The sequence below is a fragment of the Triticum aestivum genome, chromosome 7D (assembly GCF_018294505.1).
Source record: "Triticum aestivum cultivar Chinese Spring chromosome 7D, IWGSC CS RefSeq v2.1, whole genome shotgun sequence".
Lineage (NCBI taxonomy): Eukaryota > Viridiplantae > Streptophyta > Magnoliopsida > Poales > Poaceae > Triticum > Triticum aestivum.
Window position 1 is genome coordinate 556,630,643 of NC_057814.1, and position 16,467 is coordinate 556,647,109.

A 16,467-nucleotide genomic window follows, 5' to 3' on the forward strand; every position below is an offset into this window, starting at 1 on the left:
GTCATAATCAGGTTTAAAACGAGAAAACCGGACAACTAGTGTTTTTTGCAAATAATTAACCCCAAAATTAGTTGTTTTTGGCACAAACCTGTAGAACTGTGGTTCGTGCAACCCTAGCCTTCAATGTCGATGTTTTTTGCAATTCACTCCTTTAAAACAGATACAAAGGTTGCTCTTTCTTTCTCTTTGCCTCAAGGAATTTCAAATATCATTTTGTATAGCCTATCATCTCATATGACTTAAGGAATTACAAATATCATAGCATATGCAGAGGATGCTCTCCCTGTCTTTTCTAAGTGCTAAGCACATCACAAATAAAAGGAATTACTAGCTACAGTTCACGGCTGTTGTTGAGGTTGATCTAGCAACAACGCATCGCAAATGCATGAGTGCCCTCATTACTCTATCAAACTATTGTCGTATCCTTGGAAAATATGAATTCTTTTCTAAGTCCCAAATATCATCGGCTTCACTCTGCAAATTAAAAAGAGATATAACTGATTACACAAAAAAAGCATACTGCTTAACAATGGATTTTAGGAGTTTTGGACATGATAAGTGGAATACCGTCAATAAACGAGCATAGTACCCATATGCTTGCAAAGCATTTGCTTGCTTGTATTATTGTAGGAGTTCTTATTCTAACTCTAGGTAAATTTTTTCTATACTCATATTCCTCATTTAGCTCTTTGTCTCTCTTTCCTTGCTTGAAAAAATGAAGAATGTCAAGATCAGATTTCAAATGGTCTTTCAAGTCACTATTCAAGCTCTCACTTAATTGTGTGCTTCTCATGCCTAGAGAGTAAGCATTCTTCATGTAACATCTTGCTCATTTCTCTTTTACTTTATAGGTACTGTCCAACCAAGTCTGTGTATCCACATTGATTCTTATGGCAGCGAAAGCTTCTTCGAAGGCTTCCTCTTCCTCGTACTTGTACATGCAAGCACTGAAATCAGCAAGTACATTTGGGTCATCCTCATCTTTTTTCTTAGGAGGTAAATGTTTGATGGCATTTTGCATTATACACAATCCATACCGTGCTTCTGTCAATACCGCCTAAATTGCATTACCCATTGCTACGTCTTGATCAGTAAAGTGAAATATTGCCAATAAACAAGCATTAGCAGCGTCATTGGGAGGCGATTACGTCCCCACGTGATAAAGCCGCCCCTAATATTCCAATGGAGGCAGTTATTTTCGCTATGGAGGTGGTTCGAATTTGAAACTGTTTGTTATAATCAATAGAGGCGGTTTGAAAACCACATGTGTGGTCGAGCACCTATCAGTTATATTTACCTCAGCCACCATTCCCACTTTTGGCCACCCCCAAATCTCGGATCTTTGGCGCGGCCAAGCCGCGAGCGCTCGCCGTGTTACATGTTCCCATGGTGTGTGTCCATGCTCGGCGCCAGGTTACGTCTTCCCGTGGCCACCACCAAGCTGATCCGAACGAGTAAGGATAGGTCTCGGAACCCCCACACCTCCTTCTAACACCAAAAAAAATTTCAGCACCCAAAAATACATTCTTACCTCGATAAACTACTACTCATCGGAGATGTAGATGACATCGAAGCTAGAGGCCTCGGTCATGGTGTCGGCGGGCATCCCCCAATCGGGTGGTTAGCGACGGCGGCGGCAGCATCATTGGTGTGGCCGAGGACACGGAACATCGCACCTGACTCGAGCCTCCGGTTGGCCAAAAGCCGCCGCCATCCAAAGCCACACCACTGAAGTTGCCACCGCTCTCCTCCTCCACCCCCTCCTCCAACTTGGATCAAGAGGAGCTCGCGTCGACGGCCACCAACCACTGAAGCTTTTTATAATTCCAACCGCCAATATGTCAGCATTTTTATAACTAAATCTCAAAAGAAAATCACTGAAGCCTTTTTAATAATCATCGCCAGAATCTAAAAATGGCATTTATGAAGAAAAGTTGCCAATTGTTATTAATTGCCAATGTGAAGCATATTCCTGGGCAGTGAGCTACTATGTATTTCACACAAGGAGCTACTATGGATTACACGTTCACAACACAGGCGACACGGTACATTTATATTTACTGCGAGTGCAGTGCAAATACAGTTACAGTTACACAGTAGCCAAGCCAAGCCACCAGCAGGTAGACGCAATGACACTAGCAGGCTTTGGCCACCAGCATGATATGCGTACATCATGCAAAAAATGGGTGCAAAACCTAAAAAGACATGTCAATCAAAGGTCTCTAGTGTCACAGGCAGATACATCACGTCTTTTAACAAAATCTTTGCCAATGTCCTAAACTTGCATGCTGAAGAGTCGCTTGCTCCGAGAATGACATTTCTTTGAGCTAATTAAACTCGCAGCTTCGAGACAAAGCGCAACCTGGAAAGGAAAAGAAATACTTGTCGGGAATCAAAACAAACTTGACCGCGTCGTTGACTTATCAAGTGAACTTTTAAAAACTTCAGTTCTGTCACTTATTCAGCACCCCCCCCCCCCCCCCCCCAACACACACAAACACAAAAAAAACTAAACATATTCTGCTACACAGAAACATGAATTATCCATTTAACAATATAGGGGTAGAGGAGCAAATAATGAGTTGCCCATCCAGTATATGAGTGCACGCCCGGGTATAGTTAATTTGGGTGTAATACCTGGACCAGATAAGGTTTTGGACAGCAGCTAAATTGACGTCCAAAGCATAATTGCTTTCTGACTAAGTTAACAGTGTTGATTCTCGCTGACGTATCGAAAGAACCACTTCTTCGTTTTTGAGAAGGAAAAGAACGAAGTTCGACATGCAGGGATGCAGGGAGTCACGTCACTTTAAGAACATCTTAAGGCCTCTTTGATTCACAGGATTCTGAAAACACGGGAATAGGAAGAACATATGATTGTAATGTCATGCTCATCTCCATCCTATAGGATTTTGGGTTGTTTGATTGCATCATAGGAAAAACAAAAGGATTCCTTCAAAGAGGTTTGAGTGGATGCTAGAAATCCTATTGGAAGTAGTACAAAGAAATCCTTAGGAAAAATTCCTGTAGGATTCAATCCTTTGAATCAAACAGCCAATATAGGAAAAAATCCTAAGGATTATGATCCTCCAAAATTCCTATGTAAATCCTTTGAATCAAAGGAGCCCTAAAAGGGAAAATGAACATGAAGTAGAAAAAAATGATACCAAATCGGAACTACTTCACGTACGATGGTCTAACATCCGATTTTCATATGACGACTAATCCAACGATGCTGCTCCATTGAATGGACATGACGAAAGGCTGTGTTCAGTTGTCGTACAAAAATCATACTAATAGTGTCATACATGTAGCAAGGTTCGTACCAAATTAAGCAGTGATGACGATCTCATCTCCTAGCTCAGCTGCTCTTCTTGTATGTGCTTTGTACGTGTTCCTTGTGTTCGTCCACTGGCCGGTCAACTACACAAACGGAAGGAAGATGGAATCACCGATGGTGAAATTTATACTACAACATACTACTTGAACAGAGCAACATGGCCTCCAGGTTCGGGCAACCTGTAGATCAACAACTAATCTTGGGGACAGTCAGCCACTATGATATGCAACATTCAGCAGTCAGCACACACCCATCATTTGAACTGTCACATACAAGACTCACACACTGCCATCATGTTTGCATATTCTTCATGTTAGAGTTTAGAGAGTCAAACTACCCCTTCTTTTTGAAGTCGAAGGGAGTAGGTGCATGTAACATTCAGCTTAGTTTTCTACAAGTAATTTAACATGTCAATACTCAACAAGGGACACAACGGTTCCACCAATATTAATTAATGAGCACCATAGCAGAAGAAGGAACTAGGAATAGAACTGCGACATGAGGCATAATTGACAACAGCACAGAATAAAGAATACCGAATTATTTCAGTGGAGAGGAAACATGCACTTTCTCCTTTCCTCGATCAGTGTTCTGTTGTCAGTCTGCTTCCTGTTCCTTGTTTCCATCTCCTGAACCAGATACAGTTGCTGCTGCTTCTTGTTCCTCCTCTGCAGCCTTTGTGTGAACTAACCAAGCAGACGAAACATGGAATCAATAGGGATAGGATGGAGCAAATAAAATAAAGCATACATTCGAACAAATACATTAAGAGTGGTGTTAATTTTACCTCCAGATTCGATCAAGTGCTGGGACAGTGAATCCCTCACCCTGATGGCGTCCTCATCTGCTACCCGCCGCACTTGCTTGATGTAATTCTCCTGATTGATTGGCATGCCTGCACCATCTTCCTCTTCCTCCTTGTCTATCACTATATTATGTAACACGCAGCACGCATAGATTGTTTCAAAAGGTGGACATGAGCCAACCGCTCTGTCCAGGATCTTCCAAGTGTCTTTCAACCTGGTCAGCGCAGCCAGCGTGATGGTTGATGCTGAAGAGTGTCTCCTGTTGAACTCGGCTTGATAAGGAGGAAAATCTGCAGACAGGTCTTTCTCTTGCAGGTGGTAAGGTGTGAGGAGCCAGGGGAGAAGAGGGTATCCTGCATCACCAATGATGTACTCCCCGATTTCCGAGCCATCTGATAAGTTCAGCTTACTGCCATTCAGTGCAGTACCCTCCTGGCAGGACTTGAAGAGCGAAGAGTCATACAAAACACTCAATTGGTTCATACTACCTGATGGCCCCAACCAAATGAATGAGAACCTAAAATCTGGATCAACGACCACTTGCATTAGCATGCCAACATTTTCTTCATGGCCACTGTTCTCTGATCCAAATGTGATTTGAGCTGTATGTACAACACCACAACAGTTTGGCAAGCCGTGTATCTTGTCGAACTTGCTCTTGATCTTCTCCAGTTTAGCAGAGCCAGGCCAGCTTATGTGGTGAAATGCTCGCGCCCACGCTCCAACAAACCTGTGAGTTACCAACGAGACGGTTGACTCGTCCACACCAAGAGAGGATCCCACGGTGGCCGGTGGCTCACCACAGTTAAGCATTCTCAGAGCAATCGCTACTCGATCCTGTAAAGACAGCACTCTCCCATCAACAAATTTGTGATCCCTTGCCATCATATCTTCCAGAAATGGCACCCTCACCAAGCTGCAGATGTAACTGAAGGTACTTCTTCTCATTTTATACACCAACTCAAATCCTTGTGCGCCCACCATACAAGATGATAAGGTTTCTGCATGGAAAGGAAAAATAAAAAACTGGTCACATAATCTCTAATTTGCAAGACAAGAACTAACATACTACTCTAGATTTGTTGAACCTGCGGTAAACTAGCAGAACTAGAGGATACCCTGCGCGTTGCTGCGGGAATTGGTTGATGAGAATTTGGGTTGACAACATGAGAACCAAAATTAATACATATGACATGTTATATTTGATTGTGTACAGTTGTAACAATATTTATTGAATATAAGTAGAATAATTGAATGGAAAATTGAATGTTGTGGTGGGTCTTTTGACATGCATGATTGCATGTTGAGGTGGGCCTTATCCCATTCATAATTGTATGATGAGGTAGCATGCTTGCATAAAGGACAGACCCAGTGCATAGAAGCTCCCACACAAGATGGGGTCTGGGGAGGGATTATATGAACCTATTCTTACCCCTGCAAAGTGCAATGCAGAGAGTCTGGTTCGAACCCAGGACCACTTGGCACAAGTGGGAGGACTTCACCACTGCGCAAGGCCTGCCCTCTTAGGTGGCATGCTTGCATGTTGAGATAAATAATTTAGTAGGGATGACTCTCTTATATATATTAGATGATACCCCGCGTGTTGCTGCGGGAATCAATTGCAATATACTTCAATGAGATTTGATTTGTTTTTCGAGAAAACACAAGAGACTTTGCGTTTCATTTCATTGAACAGGAAGACATCGGGGGTACAACATCCAGAAAGGAGGGACACACACGCACACACATACACGACCCCTAGTCCTCACCAAGCGACTACAACTAGGTGAGGAGGTGCCCTCAACTACAGACACGCAACGACATTAGGCCTCGCCCAGCAGGGCAGCGGCAGCGCCATTGCCAGACACCTCCAGGGATGATTGCAGCTCCGGGACTGCCCAGGCCAACGTACCGCGCACCCATGTGCCTAGAGAGTCGGCGGGTGAAGGGCAGGGCCCGACAGGAACTGGTGAAACAATCGTTGGGGAAGCATGGGCGCTGGCATATGTTGCGATCTGCTCCCTGTGTAGCAGTCTACGCCAGAGCGATGCATCACTAGCCTAAGTCTGCCGCATCAAACTCCACTTGCAGCCAAAGCAGCGCCTTCAAGAGGGGAACGGCGCTGAGACGCCGCCGCTGCCTGGTCCGGGAGGCCGGACCTGGGATTTCTCCCGGTGCTCGAGGAGGAGATCTGGTCAGGGTCATGCCAACGCCTCCAAGGAGGTGACGGCACCCTCGGGCGTCGCCATTGACAGCGCAGGCCATCGCCACGCGGGGATTTCGCCCCGACCCATGAACAAAGACCTCAGATGCAATGGCAGACCGGACTCGGCGAAGAACGTCGGAGAAGACCAGCACACATGGAGGGATGCATAGAAACATTGTCGTCACAGGAGGAGCACCGACCGGCGCAGCGCCAGCAGGCCGGCCACCACCGGGAGCGCGACAAGCAGGCGACAGCAGCCACCTGCACCGCGCCGCCGCCGTGCCGGCCCGCAGCATCCGCCGCCAGGAACCGCCGGGGCACAGCAAGCAGCGGCCATCAAGGACCGCTGCGCGCGTGCTCACCCACCCAGTGGCTGCCACCGGCGGCGGCCGGGACGGGTGGAAGGAGGGGGACGGGTGGGTTGGGGCAGAAAGAGAATCGCAGGCCAGGGCGGGCCCGCACGGCCCAGATCTGGGCGCCCTCATCTCTGCCGCTCGCAGCAGCGGCCGGCCACCGCCTCAGCAGCGCCACCGTGCGCGCGTTCCACACCATCTCGACCTCCCTTGAGCACAGACGACCGCCTGCCTCGCCACCGCGCGCACCCGCCGCTCCAGCGCACCAAAGAGCAGCGCGTGAGCCCACGAACAAGGGCCCCGCCGCCGCCTTCCACCGGCGACGGCGAGGGGAGGACGGGGGCTTGGGGAGGCGGCTAGGGTTTTGCCATCCGAGTTGCCCCCTCGGAGTGACGCGGGAGGCGGGGGGGGGGGGGGGGGGGGGGAGGGGAAGCTCAATGAGATTTGATTGTGTAGAATATAAATATTTAGATTAATAAGACATGAACCAAGATTTAAAATACATACTGACTTATTATATTTGATTATGTATAGCTGTAAAGTATTTATTGAATATAAGTAAAATAATAAAATTAAAATTATTTTCCCATGCATGGTTGCATGTGGTGGTGAGTCTTTTCTAATGCATGGTTGCATGTTGATGTGGGCTTTATATCCCATCCATAATTGCATGGTGATGTGGCATACTTGCATGCTGAGATAAATAAGTTAGTGAGGATCGCTCTCTTAGGTATATAAGGATAGGATAAGTAAAAAATAAAAATACTTAGCAATATATACAAGGAAGTGAAACCAAATCAGAGAGTAGCCATTAAACAACTCACACTGACAGCTAGTGTTGTGGCTAAAACTTAAATTGCATGTCTAAAACAACTAGACAACCATGTTTATATGTCATCAGAAACGACATAATCATGTGAAACAAAAATATATATGAAATATATTCAGTCATCATGCAGTATATATGGATGAAAAGGCAGGAGATAAAATCAAATGAACTTAGAAACTGGCAGAGTTGGAGTGCAAAAAAAAAGTAAGACAAAGCTCGTTTGTTTGATTTCTTGCTCCTCTTTCGATGGAATCAACAGGTGTGTTATTTTACCTCCATTTTCGATCAAGTGCTGGGACAGTGCATCCCTCACCCTGATGACGTCCTCTTCTGCAACCTGCCGCATTTGCTTGACGTAATTCTCCTCCTGATTGCTTGGCATGCCTGCACCCTCGTCTTTCTCCATGTCTATCAGTATGTTATGCAAAATGACGCATGTGCCGGTTGTCAAGTGCATGCCACGTTTATTATTTGGATGCCACCCTTCTCCCTGCAGGCACTTCCATGTGTCCTTCAAGCTTGCCAGCGCCCTCAGCATGACGGCTGTAGCTGCAGAGTGTCTCCTGTTGAATTCCACTTTGGAGTCTGAATCTGAGAGATCATTCTCCAACTGGTAAGGTGTGAGGAGCCAGGGACGAAGAGGATATCCTGCATCACCAATTATGTATTCCCCAATTTCTAATCCTCCACCTGATGTTACCTTCAGCTTGTTACCATTCAGCGAAGTACCCTTCTCGCCCATCTTGAAAAGATCAGAGTCGTGCAAAACGCTCAATTTGTTCATCATGCTACCTGGCAGCCCCAAACAAATGTTTGTGAACCTCATATCTGGATCAATGAGAGCTTGCATTAGGATGCCATCATTCTCCTCATGGTCACAGTTTTGCATTCCAAATTTGATGTGGGCTGTATGCACAACACCACAGCAATTTGGGAGGCCATGGATCTTATCAAACTTGCGCTTGATCTTCTCCATTTTAGCGGAGCCTGGCCAACGCAAGTGGTGCATTGCTCGCTCGCACATAGCTTCAACAAACACCTGAGTTACCAGCGAGACAGTTGTCTCGTTCACACCAAGGGATAGTCCTACGGTAACAGGTGACACACCAGAGTTCAGCATTACCAGAGCGACAGCTACTCGATCTTGTAAAGACAATACTCTCCCATCAACAAACATGTGAACCCTTGCCATCATATCTTCCAAAAATGGCACTCTCACCAAGCTGCAGATATAACTAAAGGTACTTCTTCTCATTTTATACAGCAACTCAAATCCTTGTGCGCCAACCATACAAGATGATAAGGTTTCTGCATGGAAAGAAATACAGGACTAGTTACATAATCTCTATTCGCAAGGGGAGAGCGAACATATTACACTAAATTTGTTAAACTCAAGGTAAACTAGCAGAACTAAAAAGACAAATAGCAACATATCTGAGGGATGGCAACCAAATCAGAAAGTAGCCATTAAACTTAATTCAGCGCGGTTAAGACAAATACTTAGCAACATAGTTGTGTTGGTTTACCTCTAGATCCGATCAGGTGCTGGGATAGTACATCCCTCATCCTGACGGCATCCTCATCTGCAATCTGACGCACTTGCCCGACGTAATACTTTTCCTCAATGCCTGCACTCTGCTCCTCCTCCATGTCTATCACTATGTTATTCAACATGCAGCACACATAGATTATCGAAAACATGTAACCCTGATTATTTAGATGTGGTCCTTCTCCACGAAGGCACTTGTGTGTGCCTCTCAACCGTGCCAGTGCCCTCAGCACGACGGCTATAGCTGCAAAGTGTCTCCTATTGAACTCCACTTTGGAGTCCAAGTCTGAGAGGTCATTCTCTAACTGGTAAGGCGTGAGGAGCCAAGGACGAAGAGGATATCCTGCACCACCAATTATGTATTCCCCGACTTCCAATCCACCACCTGATGATACCTTCAGCTTGTTGCCATTCAGCAAAGTACCCTTCTCACCCATCTTAAAAAGATTAGAGTCATGCAAAATGCTCAATTGGTTCATCATGCTACCTGGCAACCCCAACCAAATGTTTGTGAACCTCATATCTGGATCAACCAGAGCTTGCATTAAGATGACATCATTCTCCTCGCGGTCACGGTTTTGTGACCCAAATTTGATGTGAGCTGTATGTATAACACCACAGCAGTTTGGCAGGCCATGGATTTTGTCAAACTTGCGCTTGATCTTCTCCATTTTAGTGTAGCCTGGCCAATGCAAGTGATGCATTGCTCGCACATACATAGCCTCAACAAACACTTGAGTTACCAGCAAGACAGTTGACTCATTCACACCAAGAGAGAATCCTACGGTAACAGGTGAGGCACCTGAGTTCAGCATTGCCAAAGCGACAAATGCTCGATCTTGTAAAGACAGCTCTCTCCCGTCAACAAAGGTGTGATCCTGATCCCTTGACATCATATCTTCAAAAAATGGGATCCTCACCAAGCTGCAGATGTAACTGAAGGTACTTCTTCTCATTTTGCACACAGACTCAAATCCTAGAGCATCCACAATAGAAGATGATAAATTTTCTGCATCGTAAGAAAGATACAAAAGGTGGTTATAAATAATCCCTAATTTTAAAGGCAAGAGCAATATAGTACTCTAGATTTGTTCAACTCAGAGAAAACTAGCAGAACAGGTAATTAGGACGATAAAACTTTGCTACATATGAGAGAGTGTAACTAAATCAGAAAGTAAGAGCCAAGAAAATACCCACACGTACAGCTAGTGCTGTAGCTAAAACTTAAGTTGCATGCCTAGAACAACTGAACAGACATGTTTAAATTATATATCATCTGAAACCATGTAATCATGTGAAACAAAAAAAACATACAGAATAAATTCAATCAACATGCTGTATATATGGATGAAAAGCAGGAGATAAAATCAAATGAACTTATAAACTGGCAGAGGAGTCAGAGTGCCCAAGCAAATTAAGACAAAGCTCGTATCTCATATTTTCTATACCTTGAAAAATGGTAGAGCTGCTGCTAATATTTGAATCCAATTTGAAGTTGTCTCTTCTTGTGTACAACACATACCATTTCCTTTGGTTGTTTCCATCACGTGCATATGCCTGGACATGATCCACATGGCTGAACTTGTCCCACTCAGGACCAGATTGTCCCGCGGCTAGCGAAGATACCAACCATATCCTGCAGAGCAGCTGCAAATGCCTTGGGTTTATATCTCGCATGTATTCTGGAAGTTCTTCGATGGCGTAATTCTCCAGAACCAACCACTCGAGTGCAGGGATACTCTCTAGCATCTTCAACTTTGGGCAACCTTTGATGGTGAGCTTTTGCAGATTGGGGAGATTAGTGATCCTCTCGAGGTCAGGGCATGCATGCACCGTAAGCTCAACAACAGAAGAAAAGCTCTCAAGGTAGTTGAGGTGATGGACGCCTCTTACAATTAAAATCTTCAAACCCCTTGCATTGGAGGCAAGCCCAGGAGGAGCACGTCTCAGTTTGCAATTACCGAGCAAAAGCGTCTCCAGACGGGGCATGGCCTGTACTTGCTCCTCCCACTCCCAATCCTCCCATTCCACCATTCCAATTAACTTCATCACGTTTAACCTTGGAAATGGAGCTGCCGCCGCCTGCAAGAATTCAGTCCCAACACGCCTGATGCATGGAGCGCGGTTGACATGAAGGATCTGCAGGTAGGGGAGCTGACACAACCCATTGGGAAGTTGTGTGCAACAAACCAGGTGATCAAACCATAGATACTTCAAGTTGTTGAGGGGCACCATTGACGTAGACATCATCCAACTCGGGAGTTGCTGGCCAAAATACCCTTGGATAGAAAGATCAACTATACTGGGTGGAGGGCAGAGCTCATCAAACACCTTCTCGTTTCTTTCCTGCTCTCCAATAGAGACACCTTCTTTCTCTATGAGCAACCCATCATCTCCCAGTTTGCTGGTGCAGCACAAGAATAGGTTTGTAAGATTCCTTTTCTCACAAAGCCTAGCATTAGCAGCAAACGAAGCAGCAGGTACATTCTCCAGTTGAAATAAATGAAGACGTCTGAGTTGGGAAAGAGGCCCCAACTCGTCCAAACTACACCAATCACCATCCATGAGGGCTCGAAATCCAAATAGTCTCCTCATACTTGTCAGACCATGGAACCCTCTAGGTATCACATTTGTGTAGGGAAGATCAAATAACCTCAGCTGGCCAAGCTTCACAATGCTATCAGGAAGATTCACCACTGTTGTACATCCACCAAGGTCAAGAAATTGCAATAGTTTCATCTTGCCAATGTTCACTGGAAGTACAGATATATCAGTATTTAATAGTGCCAGATATCTCAGGTGCTTCAGCTGATGCAACGATTCAGTCAGTGCAGCCACATCTGCAGATTCTATGTGTAGAGTCCGTAGACTAGAAAAGGCAGCCCATGAATCACCAGGCTTCAAATTGATCTGAGTAGTTGAGATTAATGTTCTCACTGATTGCTGCTCCTGCAAAGATTTCCAGTCAAGGTCACCTGATTGCATAGACAACCGAAGAAACTTCTGCGAGCTAAGTTTAGTTAGCATATCATTGTCTCCGTCTTGAGCTGTGAATGCTTCATCTCTAGTCATATACTGAGCAAATGAACGAACAACATCATGCATGCTACAATAATATTGATCGGCATCATTTATATTAGGCTCTATAAGGTTCCTAGATATCAGCTCTCTGTAGTAATTTCTTCCAGATTCTTCTAAATCATTCGAGTTCCCATGAATAAATCCTTCGCTGATCCACATCCCAACTACTTGATCCACATGGAAACTTCTGCTTTTAGGAAGAAGAGAGTAGTATAGGAAGCACTGCTTCAGATAAGGAGGCATATCTTCATAGCTCAAGTATACTGGATAGTTGAGCTCTTGGGGCATTCTAGTTATTGACCATTTAGAATCATCCAAAACATGCTCCCAGTCACGACGTAGCTCCCCCCTTTTACGCAGGAGTCCTCCTATTATTTTGATGGAGAGAGGTAAACCACCACATTTCTGTATAATTTTCAATCCGACATCCTTCAACATATTGAGATGGTCTTCATCTATCTCACTTGAGAGTGCCTGGAAACATGCAGTTCAACGGACCAATACAGTAAATTAACTATGTACCAAGCTCGCTCAAATATACTTCCTCCGTCCGGAATTACTTGTCATGGAAATGAATAAAAATGGATGTATCTAGAACTAAAATAAGTCTAGATACATCCATTTCTTTGACGAGTAATTCCGGACGGAGGGAGTACCTCTTAAGAGACAAGAGGACTGCTTGATGTAAACTTTTATTTACCAAGGGTAGGTTTGACTACGTAATATTCAAAGTACAGAAAGTACTTGTCAAAAAAATACAAACATACGTATTTACTTATCTTGCTCCTGTGCACAGAGATAACAAATTTTCTTTCCTTTTCTCTCTACAAAATGGAATGCATTGCCCGAAAATATAATTTTGCACTACTCTCTTAATAATCCCTCTGGCTGGGTGCACAGGGTGTGCGCGTGCTTCTAGGTCGTTGATTTGACTAACCAAATATGTGTTATATCTTATATGTCACCAAAAGCATATAATTGGATTCATATAGGAGCGAAGTTTCTAAGCATATACTTTTCGTCACATGTATACATATTTGGTTAGTCAAATTGTCACCTAGAAGCACGTGCACGCCCTATGCACCCGGCCAGAGGGAGTACTCTAAATTTTTCAGAAAATGTAAAATTCATAATACTAGGCTAAACATTACAGCCTAAAATCCGCGTGCAATTATTTTTCAGAACTACTACAACTCTAAGTCTAGCTAATTTTTATGTGATTTTTCTTGTATTGGTGGGCTCACAGAAATTATTATTCTTAATTCTTAAAATAAATTTTCATTTCTATGATGTCCTATGGTAGTGGATGAGTAGCTGATCACTTGATCTTCATTCAGGGATTACAAAAAGAGACTGAAAATTAGCAACAGTTTACTCACTGCATGAATATACAGCCCATATTTCTTCGATGGTAAAAATGATACATCTACTAAATATCCAAATTTTCTAATAATTACTAAGTTTGGCAAAATGAAATCTTAGTGTCCTGAATGTGTGTCATGTAGGCATAAAGTAATAATGGAAAATCCAAATGGGGTTGTGATATATTTCCTTGTTAATATTAGCCCTACAAAATTATTGACAGCATCTTACAATCCAAGAGGTAAAAGACCAATAGTACATACAGGCCATTGAATGGATAGACTCTTCACACTATTAGAAGACATTAGTGTTAATTGCATACGAACCTGCTTTTTTAGCAGCGACCAAGCATCGTCAAGCCCTAATGTGCCAACGTGATGGTAAGGCCATGTGGCTGCCATCCCTAGGGCAACACCTTCATCTCTAGTGGTGATGAGGACCTGGCTGCCTGGAGCAGCAGCATTAAGAAAGGGTATTTTGAGCACACCCTCCCATGCTCCAGGGTTCCACACATCATCCATTACCAGTAAAGTCTTGTGGCCAATCAAGGTGTCCTTGAGAGTTTGGTGAAGTGTAGCCTTTGCATTTCCAGCCGGCAGGTGGTTTCCTCCGGCTGCACTGATGGCTCTTGTCAACAGCTCAATCTCACTGAAGTTTTGGTTGATGCTCAACCATATCCTTTTGCTGAACTCAGATTGGATGACCTCGTCATGGAAGACCTGCTGGGCAAGGGTGGTCTTGCCAATCCCACCAACACCTACGATGGCGAACACTGTGATGTTGGTGTTGACCTCATTTCTTGGGCGCATGATCTGGGACACCAGTGCTCTTGTGTCTTCTTTGATCTGGTCCCCAACCAGACCTGACCAGGACCGGTCAAGGTCCCCTGATGTCTCGTGGCTAGGATTGCCACGACCAGAGGCGTGGATGTTGCTGCTATGATCCTCGTAGGATCCGAGGTTGATAAAGTTGAAAGCAGCACTCCGCTCCTTGATGGAGTCAAGGCTCTTGTTGAGCGCTTTGATGCGGGTGCCGATTTCATGAGCATGGAAGGGATTCCGCATGCAGAAAAGCAGGGGATTGAAAAACCCTGGAATTGCGGTGGATGGTCCACGCTCCATGGCCTTGAGCTGGCAGAGGTCGAGGATGTCAGCAGCTTCATACATGGCACGCTTGAGCTGGCCCACCCAGGCTTGCACAGTCTCGTCCGTGATGTTCCTCCTATCAGCGTCGGCGAGGAAGTTCTTGAGGTCCTGGAGCTTGCCGCCCATCTTGTTGATCTCGCCCGACACGCCCAGCCTCGTTCCGAGCTCATCTTCTACCACCTGCTTGAGGTAGTCCCCCAGGTAGGATGCAAACGCATCCAGCACCATCACCATTGTTTAACTTGCTGGATTTTTGCTGTGATAAGAATTGAACACAATTAAGGTGAAATTTAATTTAAGTAGGAGCCGGAGACAATGAAATAAAACATGAACATTGCCTCTGAAGAGAAAGTAAACATGAAGCTTAACTAGCTAGGTGAGACAAATTAAACTTGAACTGGGCCACAAACCTTTGGGATGGATGGGATGCACGGTGGTCGGCGGCGAGAAATGACAGCAGATGGCGACCGCGGCAGAGGCGACGGTGTTTGGAGGGCATATGACTGCTGCTGAAACGCCGGGGGAGATCTGGAGGCTGGAGGGGTTGGGAGATACTTGCCGCCGCTGGCAGCTAGAGCTGGGTAAAGCATCTCATTCCCACCGCAACCGGCGCAGAGAAGCAAAGCATATGCCATTCCCGTCGGTGGAGCGAGCAAAGCACGGCCGCAAAGCACAAGCAGCCTCTTTTGCTTTTCTTTTGAGTAAAACTAAAGATTAACAGAGCAGAAGAGCAGGGAACCATCCAACTGGATCTGAACTGAATCTTTCCCGGATGCCACCTCATCAAGGTGGGCTTTTGCCTCGCGCGCACGCCGACTTCTTGGTTGTGGGCGGCGGCTAGGGGAAGGCAGCAGGCAGGGCTGGCCCGAGGGCAGGAGCAGGAGGCCTCCGCCGACACCGCGACGGGGGGTACGAGGAGGTGGCAAGCAGTACAGCCGTGGCCGGGTCGTCCGTGGTGGCGCGACGGCTTCCGGGGTGGGATTCGGGTGCGGGGATGGAGCGGCTTCGTCGGCGGCCATTGTTGGTCGGGGGGTGGGAAGGAGAGGAGAGGGGAAGGGTTGGAGACGAGACGATGAAGTGAGCTGACAGGTGGGCCACTCCAACCTCGACGTAGTCCAGTGTAACCCGGCATTCACAGGACCGGACCTTACAAAGCCCCACCTCAAAACGAGCCCGGGCCCAACCTGACCTGGCCCACAGCCCAGAGAAACGGCCACTTCTCATTTTTTGAAAATCTATACTACTATTAAACAAGCAAACATATTCATCGCTAAACGCACTCAGCCTAATCTACACACAACAACCCCGACCAATTACAGCCTCACGTTCAAAGTCATTTAATTTCGTCTAACCGTTCAGATTACACTAACCATCAGCCAAGAGTGCGTTTATCAATTTTCCCTGGCGGACGATTACTTTGCCGAATCGATGTCCTCCCACACCCGCACAAGTAGGAAAAAAGGTGGAATCATAAAAGGAAACAAACACGTCCTGGCTTCCTGATGAGGGACGCGAGGGCCGCGGAAAACGCGAAGACAACCAACCCTCATCCGGCGCATCTGAGAGCAGGTCGCCGCCCCGGCCGATCCACTTCTACCGTACGCGAGAGCAGGCTGCCGTCCTCGCCGCTCCTCCGACGGAGGCAATTGCAGGACGCCGCCCCTGCCGCTGCTCCTCTGCTTCCCCATGTAGGCCGCTGATCCTCTTCCCACGGACGCGAGCGCAGGCCAACGCCCCCGCCGGTCCCTTTCTAACGAACTTAAGAGCAGGCCGCTACCCCCGCCGCTCCTCCTCCA

The 16,467-nt window shown here is 45.9% G+C and overlaps 1 protein-coding gene across 3 annotated transcripts; it reads right to left on the reverse strand.

The window, feature by feature from the left end:
- Window positions 1-2,018: 2,018 nt before the first annotated feature.
- LOC123167370 (uncharacterized) lies at window positions 2,019-15,775 on the reverse strand. 3 transcript variants are annotated; one of them, XM_044585214.1, is made up of 9 exons: window positions 15,082-15,775; window positions 13,853-14,927; window positions 10,532-12,638; window positions 9,061-10,059; window positions 7,808-8,842; window positions 4,128-5,147; window positions 3,877-4,026; window positions 3,327-3,423; window positions 2,019-2,362 (listed from the first exon to the last, which is right to left on the reverse strand). In XM_044585214.1, the coding sequence occupies exons 2-7, from the start codon at window positions 14,903-14,905 to the stop codon at window positions 3,938-3,940; spliced, it is 6,303 nt and encodes a 2,100-aa protein (XP_044441149.1). In that variant the 5' UTR covers window positions 14,906-14,927; window positions 15,082-15,775; the 3' UTR covers window positions 2,019-2,362; window positions 3,327-3,423; window positions 3,877-3,937. The 3 variants fall into 3 exon arrangements, with proteins under 3 accessions (XP_044441149.1, XP_044441147.1, XP_044441148.1); XM_044585212.1 differs by having other exon boundaries at window positions 9,061-10,092; window positions 15,082-15,774; XM_044585213.1 differs by lacking the exon at window positions 3,327-3,423 and having other exon boundaries at window positions 9,061-10,092; window positions 15,082-15,774.
- Between the last annotated feature and the right edge of the window lie 692 nt (window positions 15,776-16,467).